We start from the raw sequence: 13821 nt of genomic DNA on the forward strand, positions 1-13821 counted from the left end.
CAGGACTCTTTACAGCCTATTACCCTTGATTGCATCAGATTGTAACTTTTCCACTGATCTACATTAAAAGGGTCACGGGTAAATGGAAAAATACTGATCAACAACCCTTTTCTGAGCAAGTAAATAGCATGGTGTCAATACTAGGCTCCATCAGAACAGTCACTTTGTACAGCGTGTATCACTAAAGGCCACATGGTAAGTGAGACAAATAATGTGGAGGTATTAAACTCATTTGGCAACCAAATTATCTATTGTCTGCTGTAAATTGTTATACTTTTTGTCCCCACTTTTTGAGAATTAACCTTCTTTGAGCATTTTTAATGACTATTGTTAACGCTGCCTTAGTGAATTTTATTTTACTGCAAGTTTCCTCCAAGTCTGTTGTCAGGCTAAAATGTTCCAGTTCTGGATAAAGTGGATGTTGTTTAAAGTCTATCCCATTTGTAAAACGAGTTTTCTTACCAAACCATAATTTATTTTAAATAATTTGGAGTTGCATTAACAAACATTTTCCTGGCAAATTTATATTTTCACAATTTGTTAAAGGTGGAGTATGTAAGATTTTCAATATTTTCTAAATAAATTAACTAATAAAATAATTACAATCATAATTAGAAAGTTTTTTGAACATGTAGGTTCCAGTCTGTCCATATTTGATGCGTTATGAAATTACAAGTTTAATTAATGACAAATGACAAAAAGCACTTTTTTTTTTTTACTGTTAGGCAAACATTTAAGAAGGGTCTTTGTCAGTAATTAAACTTGTAATTTCATAACACATCCAATATGGACAGACTGGAACCTACATGTTCAAAAAAAACTATCTAATTATGATTGTAGTTATTTTTTTAGTTAATTTATTTTGAAAATATTGAAAATCTTACATATTCCACCTTTAAGATAATCTGCCAATATAGATTTCGGCTTTAAAAATCCAGCTTGTTTGTAGTAAAACCCTGATTAGAAAATTACTAAACTAAACTGCAATATGTCTCCAGTCTACTGGTCAGAGCACCAAATAAATCTGAATAAAATAAATATTGGTGTGTTTAAGTTTATTGGTTACAGAGGCAGCTGTTATTAAGCTTGCACCCAGAACACGGTCCATAGATATCACACAGCTGGTTTTAGGAGATCAACTCTTGTGGGTATTTGCCTTTATAAAGCTCAGGCTGTTTTAACGGTGTTTTTGAGCTATCAATCCAAAAAGTTAAAATCTATGAATGGGGTACAATGAAGTTCCACTCTGAAAGACTTTCTCCATTACAATGGAGGACTTTAACAGGCTTTAAGTCTTCATAAAGAAGAATCAGGGATGGCTGGATGGAGCAGCTAAATGCTATGCTCGACGTTTATAATATGAGAGACCTACATACGCTCTGTTGCTAACCAAGCAACACTTCTCTAAAACAATCCTCACTTGCTGTTTCAGTTTAAATTAAACTAGAGTGTTACTTTAGTAAAGTTAGAGAGCAATTGCACTTTGAACTTGAATAAATTACTTTTACAAAGCAACTGACAGTCATTGATGCTATCTTACATGTTGCTATGGTTGCTATGGAAATTTGTCAGAGCTTGACTGTGGTTAGAACATGATCATTACAAAGCCTAAAATACCAACACTTCACAATGTGATTGTCACTGTCGTGGATGCAATTTGAGTTGATCTAACAATCACTGGAGTTCCCATCTTCGTTTATTACAGTTCAGATCTGCCTGTATCGACATAAACCACCATGGATTTGTTTTGGGGATGCGGGACAGTCTCCTGGTAAAAATATCAATTTGTTCCAGATTAAACCAGCACTGGCATTCAAATCATACAGATATCAACAAGTTTATTTTTAAGGAAAAATATCATCATAATTGTCACTGTTTACTGTATATTTGGGAACCTTCATCTGAAAAATAGTCAGGTAAGTCAGTTTAACTAAAATTCATATATACGTTGAAGAATCCCTCAACCAAAATTTAATGAGAAAATGGATTTAAGGAATTAAATGAAATGAATAATACTTTATTTATCCAAGAAATTTTAATGCAAATGAAGAAGTGGTTAGTTAAGCAGCATTTCAGCACAAAGCATGGCTGACAGCCAGTGATGGCTTTCGCTCAAGCGGAGAAGCATCTCTCTGCATTCAGTCATTATTGTCAGTGAATGGTCCTTGTATGTTTGTGTTTAAGTAGATACACTTCACTTAATTTCGTAATTTGATTTAAAAAAGAAAAAAAAAAACCTATTGGTGCTTCTGTTAGTAACAAATCGAGAGCAGTGGAGTTTATATGATGTCCAGTATATGTAAAGAAAAAAAAATCCACATGTTACCACTTAACCACCCGTTTGGACTGTTGACAAAAGGCAGGTTAAGTCTGTGGATACAGCAGTGTTCCTACAAAATCTATGTATCTCCATGACAATGTGTATTCCACTGCTGCCACATAACTGTAGGGATTACAGCACCAATAAACCTGTGTACAAATGTGATCATACACTCTTCAGCAAGTGTTCTTTGTGGGCTTTAAGAATAAGTTTTAAAGAGCAAGAGTGACAGCTTCTCTCAACTTCCTTTCTGGTGGCTGTCAGGCTTCAGGATAGCCTTTGGCAATAATTGCACCTGACAGAGGGACAGAAGGTGGTCCGCCTCTTACTGATCTGATTGAGCAACTTAATTGAAACTATCAGTCAGAACTGCAGTGCTCTATCGCTTCTTTTCTGATTCTCTCATTCTTTCCTGAATCATCCATTTCTCCCACTCATAGCTGCATGAATGTATCTCTCCTCTGACAGCCTTTTTGTCTCTCATGCTCACTTGCACACATATATTAAGACTTATGTATGTGGGTAAAATCAATACAAATAAATATTGCTTTCCTTTCCATCCTCATCAACCCCCCTGCCACGTGCACAAATACACTCCTTATTCCTTATTCATTACATTGTGACAGGGCTAATGAATAAATCATTACTACATATTAATATATCCATCCATCCATCCATCTATATCTATATCTATATCTATATCTGTGTCTATCTTTACCTATATCAATATCTATATCTGTATCTGTATCTGTAGCTATATCTATATCTATATCTATATCTATATCTATATCTATATCTATATCTATCATGTATCTACACACACACACACACACACACATAAATATATATATAAATATATATATATATATATATATATATATATATATATATATATATATATATATATATATATATATATGTAAATACATAGTGACAGATGGGGAAGAGAGGACAGAGGAAAAACTAAAGGAAATATGTCCCCTCGCTGGGGAGGAAATGGTTAAGCCTATTACTGCAGACCAATCAGGATTGGGGGAGCACTGCAAACCTCTGCAGTAAGAGAGAGAGAGAGGGAACAAGGGAGTGAGAGAGGAAGAGGACAGCAGAGCGGGAGCTAGAGAGACACCAGGAGTGTGATGGTTTGCACTCCTATCCAGACAGTTTTCCAGGGAGGGAGCAGAGCAGAGTTGTTAAAATGAGGAGCGTTCACTCAACAGCTTATCTTAAACAGAGGAAAGGGGGACAAAGAGGAAATAAGTAATCTCACAAGCTTCTACAACAGGACTGTTTTTTATGGCCCCTGTCTTCTGAATGATACTCATGAAGGGAAGATAGAGAACTCTCATTTGCTTATGAAGATTCAGTTGTAATTCTTGGATTACTCTGGGAAGATGCAGCATCAGTCGGCACAGTCTGTTGCAGAGATGGAAGGAGAGGGCACAGAGTGGTGAATGGAGCAGCTCGGGAGCATCTGTGTTTACTCTGGATGGTGAGATCTGCTGTGTTTTGATGGGACACTCAATACTTATTAGTTTGATTTATAGCTATGATTAATACGGGGTTTTTGCATGGAGGCAGCTCAGTTCCAAATGCTCAAGGCAAGAAACCATTTACAATATTTCCTCAATGTATGTAATTCGAATGGGTTATTAAGACTTTTCATTTGTAAACATAATGCTAAAGGTTGAGGAAAAATGTTTTGGTAACAGTTTAATGTACATTCTGTCTCGATGGGCTTTTTATTCTTTTCTCACGTCTGTTTATTCTACACTGTGCACATTTCTGTTCTCCTGCTGCAAACACATGCAGAAATGTTTGGCTCTGTGATACAAGAAACTTAAGGGTGATGTTTCATTTTTGTGCATTAATCTGACCTGTCCCATCAAGTGTCCTCCTGAAAGTGTTTCCTGAAAAAGAGGCATAGCAGCTCATTGTTCATTTTAGTTGACATCTTTTGCATAATAAAGTTAAACAACCTTGAAGAGTGACTGTTTCTCTTACAAGATTATGTGGATTGCATGGAGTGCCACAAAGGATCCAACAATGTCCTAATGACAAGTTAACAAGCGGATTGCTCTGTACAGAGCTTGAAGCAAGTTGGTCCTGTCATGAAAAGGATATGACCCTTAGTATCAGCACCGTGGCTGAACAAATACCATACTATTTCATATTAGCATTTTCCTGTGCTTATTTATCTCATAGAAAACAAGATCAGCGAAATGTCACCATAATTAATCTTAATTCTGAAAACAGAAGCAGATGAGATTTAAAGTCATGGTTGCTTTTGTGCAGGTCCTTTGTTAGTGCTCCTGTTATGTTAATGCCACAGCAAATGATGTAAAGTGCGTCAGGCGCTGTACAAGAACATGATAAGAGGCTTGTTGCTATGTTAATGAGTTTCCTTGTCGCCTCTGCTGAGAATATGTTTATTTTTGCATCCCCCCCACACTTGCCTCTCTTACTCCCTCTACTTTCTCTCCCTCTATTACCTACTACCCTCCTCTTTCTTTGTCTCTTCAGGTCAATCTAAACCAAGGATGTGGGACTGGAGGACATTTAAATGATGCTGTTTGCAGCTCCTGCTCCTTAAAGTCTAATCACTGGCTGGGATCTCTTTGCAAATCTAAAAAGAAACTGGGTCTCTTTGTCATGAAGTGATGTCCACTCCCACATGACAATGACCTTCCCATAAGCTACTGAATGAGCTCCATTCCTGTGCACATAAATGCACACACCGGTGAGCACAAATGTCATGGTAATTGGGCATGCATGCACTCTCAACATCCCCAGTGAGTTAGTTTCAACATGTCGGAGGACAAACTGAAGACCTGTGCTCAATCTACAAGTCAATGGTGGGTGGAGCCAGGCGTACAGACACTGATGGGAAAGGTTGGGAATGAAGGCCTGTTCCATTAGTGCTCCCAAGGGAAACATGGGCCTGGACGCTGTCCGGACACACTGACCTCCTCCTAACACATTCTGGACGTTACTATGCTGTGCACTGGGGAATGACTGACAGCTTACCCTGTTGGGGTACACACTAATGGATTTAAATACTTTTTCATATATATATAGATTCAAGTAATATCTTCCCACTGTGTCAAAAAACAAGGCAAAAGACAAGGATTTGGATCGCATTATTGAGTTCTGTGTAGGAAAGAGATTCAGTGTTCCTTTGTTTGCTCTGTTGGCTCTGTCTGTCCTCCCTGGGAATATCATGAAATTATAAACAGGAGGTGCCTCTGACATCCTATCCCTGTTCCGATCATATATCAGCACTCGTACCATTACCAAACCAAAAGAGATCAGAGAAATCATCGTCTGACGTCATTTGTGTATATTTTCAAACACCGACCGAGTACAGGTGGCCAATTCCCCAGCTTCCTTTCCATTGAGGTCAAAAAGGAAAAGTTGGCAGGTTCGACGAGACAACTAGGTGCTTTTGTGGATGTCAGCCTCTCTGAGAGAGACGAACAGTGAAGAAAAAGCCATGCTGGGGGGCTCTGTTGGAGCGGAAACGCTTTTTTTGCTGGCTATGTTTGGATGGGATGATCGTCTCTGTGGATCTAACAGGGACTCAATGTCCTGATTACACAGGCCTGGTATTCAGATAGTTCTGGAGGGAAGGGTAAATATATATATATATATATATACACATATATTTTCAAAAGTGATCTACAACATTATTAATGGACAAACATAAAGTAGCAAAGCAGAAACTGCAGTTTCTATGGTAGTGCATGAAAATGAAAATTATCATGAAAATTATCACCTGATGCACAAAATTTAAGAACTTGTTTAGAAACACCAGATGTTTTTTGGTCCACTCATAGGACTTTTAGTTACTCTGGATAAGCATCTAGGATTTTAAAGGGTATTTCTGAAATGTGGAAGTCAGCTGATAACCTTTGCCTGATTATTTTGGCTTTGTATTATTCCCTTCTAGTATTTTTGAAGAAAAATGATATTATGAATTTAGGTAATAAGAAATATTATTCCTGCATTTATCTTGTATAAGTAGTCCAACAGAATTCATAAATATAATCTATGGATTGCATATCAGTTTATCTTGGATGAGTTTTTCAGAAGACCTGTAAGTCCCAGCTAACCAGCTGCAAAGCATTTATGGTTTTTAACTGTGGACATTACGTGATATGTTTCCAGGTTAGGCCTCTAAATGGATGTATTTCATCAGATGGTCATTAGCAAAGCAGTTCCTCACTGAGGCCTTGAAGTTTTAAATGAACCCTGCCATACATCCATTTATGCAAACTAATCTGTAGAGGGTGGCAAGAAAAACATCCCATCCTCTTTCAAGTGAATACTTTTAGCTTTAATCCTCTGACTCAAAGATGCCTTCATTTAACATTACTTCTGAAAAGACTTCTAAAAGATTCTAGTTATGCACAAACACAAAACTTTTTCCTTTTCCTCTTCATAAATTCTTTCTCTTTCCTCCTCACACACAGGATAATGCTTATCCTTCCCAGCCCAGACAAAGAAGCCACCATGAGCAACGTCACAGTTACTGACAACAACGAGCTCATCCCAATGAGTTCGGCTACCCCCAGCCCGTATCCCTACCCTGTTAGTTTTCAAGTCTCCCTGACTGGCTTCCTCATGCTAGAGATCCTGCTGGGTCTGAGCTCCAACCTCACTGTGCTGGCTCTCTACTGTATGAAGTCCAACCTGATTAGTTCTGTCAGTAATATCGTCACCATGAACCTCCATGTGTTGGATGTGCTAGTTTGTGTGTGCTGCATCCCCCTCACTATTGTGGTGGTGCTGCTGTCCCTGAGAGGAGACAATGACCTGGTCTGCTGCTTCCACGAAGCTTGCGTCTCTTTTGCTAGTGTCGCCACTGCTGCCAATGTGCTTGCAATCACACTAGATCGTTATGACATTTCTGTAAAACCGGCTAATCGAGTGCTGACCATGGGCCGGGCTCTGGCACTACTGGCTACCATTTGGGTGCTATCCTTTATCAGCTTTCTTGTACCCTTTATTGAGGTGGGCTTCTTTGCTCACGTTGGACTGAACCAGACAATGGTGGAAAATGAGGTTCACACTAACCAGTATAACACTGAACCGGGCCTCTACTACCACTTGCTTGCTCAGATCCCCATTTTCTTCTTTACTGCCATTGTAATGCTCATCACCTACTCAAAGATCCTGCAGGCACTCAACATTCGCATTGGCACACGTTTTCACACATCGCAGAAGAAGAAGGCTCGCAGGAAAAAGCGTTTATCCATGACGGCCATGACAACACAGCAAGAGGCGACAGATGGATCCCAGAGCAGCAGCAGCCGCAATCCCACACTGGGTATGCGTACCTCGGTCTCTGTCATCATTGCCCTGCGAAGGGCCGTTAAACGCCACAGAGAAAGGCGGGAGCGCCAAAAAAGGGTTTTTAGGATGTCCCTTCTGATTGTGTCAACGTTCTTACTGTGTTGGACGCCCATCACAGTTCTCAACACAGTTATCCTGAGTATGGGCCCCAGTAACCTAATGGTAAAGTTGAGACTGGGCTTCCTTGTGATGGCTTATGGGACCACAATCTTTCATCCTCTTCTCTACGCTTTTACAAGGCAAAAGTTCCAGAAAGTCTTAAAAAGCAAGATGAAGAAGCGGGTGGTGTCAATCATTGAAGCAGATCCTACTCCGAACAATGCTATTATTCACAACTCTTGGATTGATCCAAAGAGGAACAAAAAGGTGACATTTGAGGACAAAGATGCCAACTTGAAACATCTGTCCACAGAAGATGTGGAGTAAAGGAGACTGTTATTGACCTAAAGGGATAGTTGATTTCATTTGTCATTTTCTTGTTTTTATTATCAGGTTTGTGTGAACTTTACATGAGCAGTCAGTGGTTTACCTGCAGTAAATAGCAGTAGGTGCACTCTCAGTTTGGACAGTTGCAGAAAACATTTAATGGTGAAATCAAAGCTTTTACTTACTCAAAACCTGAACTTTAACTGTAGTTGACAGTATATAGGACTCATGGTAAATTTTGAACAGCAAAACTTTTGCAACAGAGGCTTGTTTCCTTTGCTGCTCTACTCATCTGAACAACCACAGTGTTACTCTGCATCTTTGCGAGTACAATGCCTGCACGGTGTATTCTGCCTGCTGTCAGCTGGGACTCCAGATGAGACCTGTTTATTTCTAAGATCCCAGGTACAAAAAGATTGAAAAACCTGAAAAAGCACAAAAACTCACAATATTTTAAATAACTGCAAAAAATAACATGCAATAAATAATACAGCTACTTTGACGATTCTCCTAATAGTCTCAGCTGATCAGTACAAGGAAACATTGGACATCATGCATACAGATGCATTATGATGCAGGGTAAAAAAGTTTGCTGAAACCATGTGAAAAATTTAAGGTTTAATGAAAAAGTTTCACAAAAATGCTCCTAATTGGCCTCCTTCTGAGTATAACTTTCTCTTTAGAACTCCTTCCTGATTCCTCAAGCTGGGAGCCCTACAAACTGCTATTTACAAAAGGTAAAGACTATTCATAAATTCTTTACACCACTCATGTAAAAAAGAAAATAATCCCTAAATGGGATGCAGTCTATGACGTCAAAGCAGCTAAAATTGACATCAGGTCAAGTTTAAAAAGGGAACATGTTAATCCAAAGCAGTAATGTAAAGTAATATGTGCAATAGAATGTACAAAATTAGAAGGTGGATAATTTATTGCTATTTATTGATAATTACGGTAGGTTTCATGGTTATATCATATACTGAACTGTAGATATTGCATGGCCTTTTGTAACAGTGGCGACACAGTAAATTATGTACATATATGTACAGGATAGGGCAAACAAGGTATATAAATAGAGAGAGAGAAGTAGAAATTGTTATGTAAATGTATATTTATAATAAACACCCTGTGCAGTGAAAGGCTTCCTATTCTCACCAACTCTGAGTAAAATGTTTGTGGATCCGAAACAGCTGTGAGATTACACTCATTCATCACAGTGCTTCTTTCTTCAACACCAAACCCTACAGTCTCTAGTGGCCACTGACCTTATTGCCTTGGAGCTCAAGTAAGGAGGGCCCCCAAACTAAAATGAAACAAAAAATAGTGTGAAGACACCACAAAAGACAGGTCACACATAGAAGGATGCGAATGAAAAGAAGTGACTGTGGTGTTGCTATAGTAATAACGCTCAGGAAGTACTGTCCCAGAGTTCAACAGGCACACACACATTCCACAGACACAACACAGCACCATGGTTGTCATCATCCTGTTTGACGTAAACCAGATGCATCATATTCTACTCTGCTTCCTTTTAGCTGTCATCTCTTTGAGCTGAGTGAAAAAAAGCTGAAATTGCTTCATTTTGATATGATGAATTGAATGTGGTAATATGGTAAAATGGAGACTGGGGCTGTGAAAGCACACGCTGAATACAATGAATGAATGCCCACTTATATTCTGCTCATTTGAAAAGACAATAGAAATAAATAATTAGTTTATAATATAGAGGTTATATAACAAAGCTAAAAGAAAACAATTTTATTATTAGTGTAATTTCCTTTGAACAATAGATCGATAGCAATGCATAAATTTTAAGCACGGTCTAAAGAAGAAAAAAAACTAACAGTAAACTAGTATTTCCAGTGTGACTGTTAGAGTATCTTAGCTTTGTATTTGCCCTACCCCAGGAGAATAATTCATAGAAAACAGCAGCTAGAGGAATTTTAAAAGGAGAATTGTGTAGGAATTCAAAGGAAAATGTGTCAGCTTATTACATCCAGGCTGGACTTTAACACCAACTCTAGATACAAACTTACAACATTCATTAGCATATAAAGCCACGCTTAGCTATCAGAGTTGCTTTTCACTGAAAGGATCCAGGTCAAGGATGACATTTTGTCTATAAAGCGGATGAACACAGCATATTCTCATGCATATATAAAGGTGCACGCAAAATTATGTGCAGCCTCCGCTCCATGGCTCAGTAATGAACTTATTACATGTCACATTTGCTGTCTCATAGAGCAGAAAACTGAAGAGCTCTTTAAATCCAGAGAGCAAAAGGATGTCAGCTACCAGTGATTACAAAACCTCAATCAAATGCTTTTCTTATTGTTGGTGTCTGCTTTGTAGCACAGGCGAGGGGACTGATACAGGAGTATTGATGCAGGCAAGGTTCTTTATGGCCCTGCTTAAAACAGGGAGTGAGGATGTCACGGTGCCTTGAGGGCACAACTGATTGAGAGTGGAGATGGGATCACAGCCAGCAACAGATTAGCTGGCAGGGCAGAGAAGCTGACTATAAAGTGACTGATTTAACCAGAGGATACATTTAAAATGAACACTTCTACAGTACTGAGTTCATTTTACCTGAAAAATTCCAAATGGATGTGGGTATCAGTGCACAGATTGTCTATATATTTCTTTTATAATTTAGTCCTGATAAAATAGCAATCAAGTCACTGCCCACATACATGCGCTTTATGAACCATATTATCATTCATGAAAAGAAAAGAAATAAAAAGAAAGGCTTTTTCCATTTATAGCCTTCCAAAATTATTTCTGAAAAAAGAAAATAATAAATTAAAAAAACAATTTATGCTTATAAAAGTTAAAATGTCATGAGATGCAGCTGTGCAGGTGTCATACTGTATAAATGAAATAAGAACCACTTGCTAATAACTGTGATGATGTCTACTTCTTATTCCAAATAGATGCTAAATGTATATGAAAGAATAGCTCAGTTGTTACTGACGTACTACCATTTTTTTTAAACACATGCATTTGCAGGAATTGTCTCAGTGAACAACAAATAATAAACCAGATCACTTTACAGCCTCAGAACCAGCTCAACTTTTTATATCAATGTTTTAATTGCTATATTTTGATTGAACTCTGGCTCTGGTCCTTTATAATCATGGGATACATAACATTAATGGCCTCATTAATCTAAAACTAATACTCTCTAGTCGTTCAGATGTAGATGTTGTTCATATTACTATTTTTCACAGCCTCATTCAGACCCATAATAGTCACAAGAGAGCTGCAGCACCACTCCAGTATTTGCAGGTAACATAATATTATTCTCTGCATTAAGTGATAGGATAAGTTCTGTAATGTTGCCATTCAAAATCAAAAATACTTTATTCATCCTTGAGGGGAAATTCTTTTTGATACTAGCCTGAAGTTTGCTTTTAAAATTAAGTCTATGAAAGGCAGCCGCAGAAAACATTGTTTTCGAAAACGTTTCCGCTAAATTAACATTTAAAATCCTTTCAGGGTTTTTTTCCACTTATGGTAATGACAAAGATTGTCCCTGACTTAAGGAGAACATTACTTGTCCTTTTCACATGGGGACACTCTCAATGCCATAATGCCTGTACTATCTGTTTGTTTGACGGGGAAGGCCATAACCTGACTTACAACCTGCAACATAGATGTGAAAACTAAGAATAATGGGAAGGAAAGACAGTGGGTTGCATAGTTCGAATAGCCCTAATAGTCACTGATCTACTGCATGACACGATCTGAAAGATTCCTTTAAAACAACAAATTATATGCCAAATCAAAATTTACTGCTGTGGATATATATCTATTCATTTGACTGCAGAAAGGAATATATAAATGTTTCAGGCTCTAACTTTGCCTGAATTTAGTGTGGAAAGAAACGTATGGGTGTGACCATTCATCCATGACACAAGAATATTCAGTTGCATTCCTGTTATTAAAAGGAGTGCATGTATGAAAGGGGCTTTAGATCTCATTCATCACCATAGTCTGTCCTAATAGCTCTCTTGTCATAAGCAAAATCATTTTTTAGGTCAGTGTTATCCTCCACTGAATAACCCCCCCCTTTTACAGCCAAAAAAAAAAACGTCCCACAAAGAGAAGGAGACATTCTAGTTCTATTACCTTTTGGCCACTTTCTGTTGCTTAAACAAGACACACATATGGTTGTGTATTCCATTAAATAGTAACATAAAAAAGCTTTCTTTCTAATATGTTTCTAAGTTTTCTGGAGTTACAACATTTATGGATGCTATTGCAGTTTCCTGGGGAAAATCTAGCATATGATTGAGTTTTCACTCACAAGCTATGCAAATCTGATGCTGCAAAAAAAACAAAAAAAACTGCATTATACATGTTTTCATTAACTAATAATTTGGGTTTAAAAATGCCACCACAAGGATGTCCTAAAGTCTGAATATCTAGGCTTCTCAATCCCAACACTTCCCCTGTTTTTCTTTTGATATATTTCTGGTTTTGTAACTTCCCACCACTGCTGCCTTTGTCCTAATCTTTTCATGTAACATGATATCACAAAATTTCTCAAACATAGGGACATGTATTAATATTTGAGATTCGACATCTTTCAGGTGTGAAGTCAGAGTACCAGCTGAGTGAAGATGATTGAACTGGAGTATATCTGCAAGCAAGACACTAGCTGGCCGCTGCCATTCCCAACAATCTAGAGATCATCTTCCCAGTGTTCAACATGTGTGCTTGTGGTTAAAATACTTTTGTTTATTCTCAAATGGCGTCCCGTACTGGCAGCAACAAGAGAACGTCAGACCAATAGCGGCAGCTACAGACTTTTGCAAAGTTGTTTAAACATTTGAATATTCCAGTGTGAAAAAAGGAATTGAAAAGGAAAAAAGGGCTTTTTTTCTGCGTAAACCTTGTTTTGTTTTTTTTGTTTGTTTTTTTTTTTTTTTTGTTCTTGACTCCTGAGTTTGATTTTCAGTACTGAACTTTGATATGATCAGATTTATCAAAACCATCTGGCTAATCTGCTTCACCATCATATTAGAGGAGGAGGGAATATTCATCACCGACGCTGCTTTTATTGTACAAGTGAGCCATAAAATATAACATTGTGCAAAGTCCACAGTGGTATTTCTTGTCTGTCATGGGGAATTAAACTTTCTCAAATTAATTCTGATTATTGTCAAGCTTTTCAGTCTTTTTTCCAGCACTTTATTCATGGCAGCTGATTTCTTTCAAGATAGTCTTTACAATGAATGCATAGTATTGCTACAGTATTGTTTGAACAATCAGTATTGTTTCTTTTTGATGGCCAAATACATCACATTAGCTTTTGGAAAAATTTGCAGGTTAAACTGAGATTTAAAAAAAAAAAACGCTTTCGCGGAAGATTGATGTTTAGACTTGTTCAACAATAAAAGAGCAACACCACAGTTACAAAAAACACTGATAAAGACAATTTTCCTCTCCATTTGATTACCTTGTCTGATGGTATCAATATTTAATTGTCTCGTCCTTGAGTTTTCAAGAAGGATTTTTTTTTTTTTTTTTACAGAAAAATGTTGTGTTACTTGTATTAAGCATTGTTGTAAAAATATTAATGCAATTTCTATTTGATTTAAAGGTACATTTTTCCTTTTTGTATTTAATTTATTCTGTTCATGTTGTTATAGAGCAGAACGCAATGTTTCTTCTTCCCACCATGTTCTGTATTGGTCTTGAGCATACAGGTCTTTAGG

At 37.6% G+C, this 13821-nt stretch overlaps 1 protein-coding gene across 1 annotated transcript; it reads left to right on the forward strand.

Annotated features, from left to right (window-relative positions):
- Positions 1-6793: 6793 nt before the first annotated feature.
- LOC306767539 (G-protein coupled receptor 22-like) lies at positions 6794-8098 on the forward strand (the record flags this gene model as incomplete). The annotated part of the gene is made up of 1 exon (XM_079255604.1): positions 6794-8098. The coding sequence occupies one exon, from the start codon at positions 6794-6796 to the stop codon at positions 8096-8098; it is 1305 nt and encodes a 434-aa protein (XP_079111730.1).
- Between the last annotated feature and the right edge of the window lie 5723 nt (positions 8099-13821).

This window comes from Telmatherina bonti (assembly GCF_933228915.1).
Source record: "Telmatherina bonti genome assembly, chromosome: 2".
Classification (NCBI taxonomy): Eukaryota; Metazoa; Chordata; class Actinopteri; order Atheriniformes; family Telmatherinidae; genus Telmatherina; species Telmatherina bonti.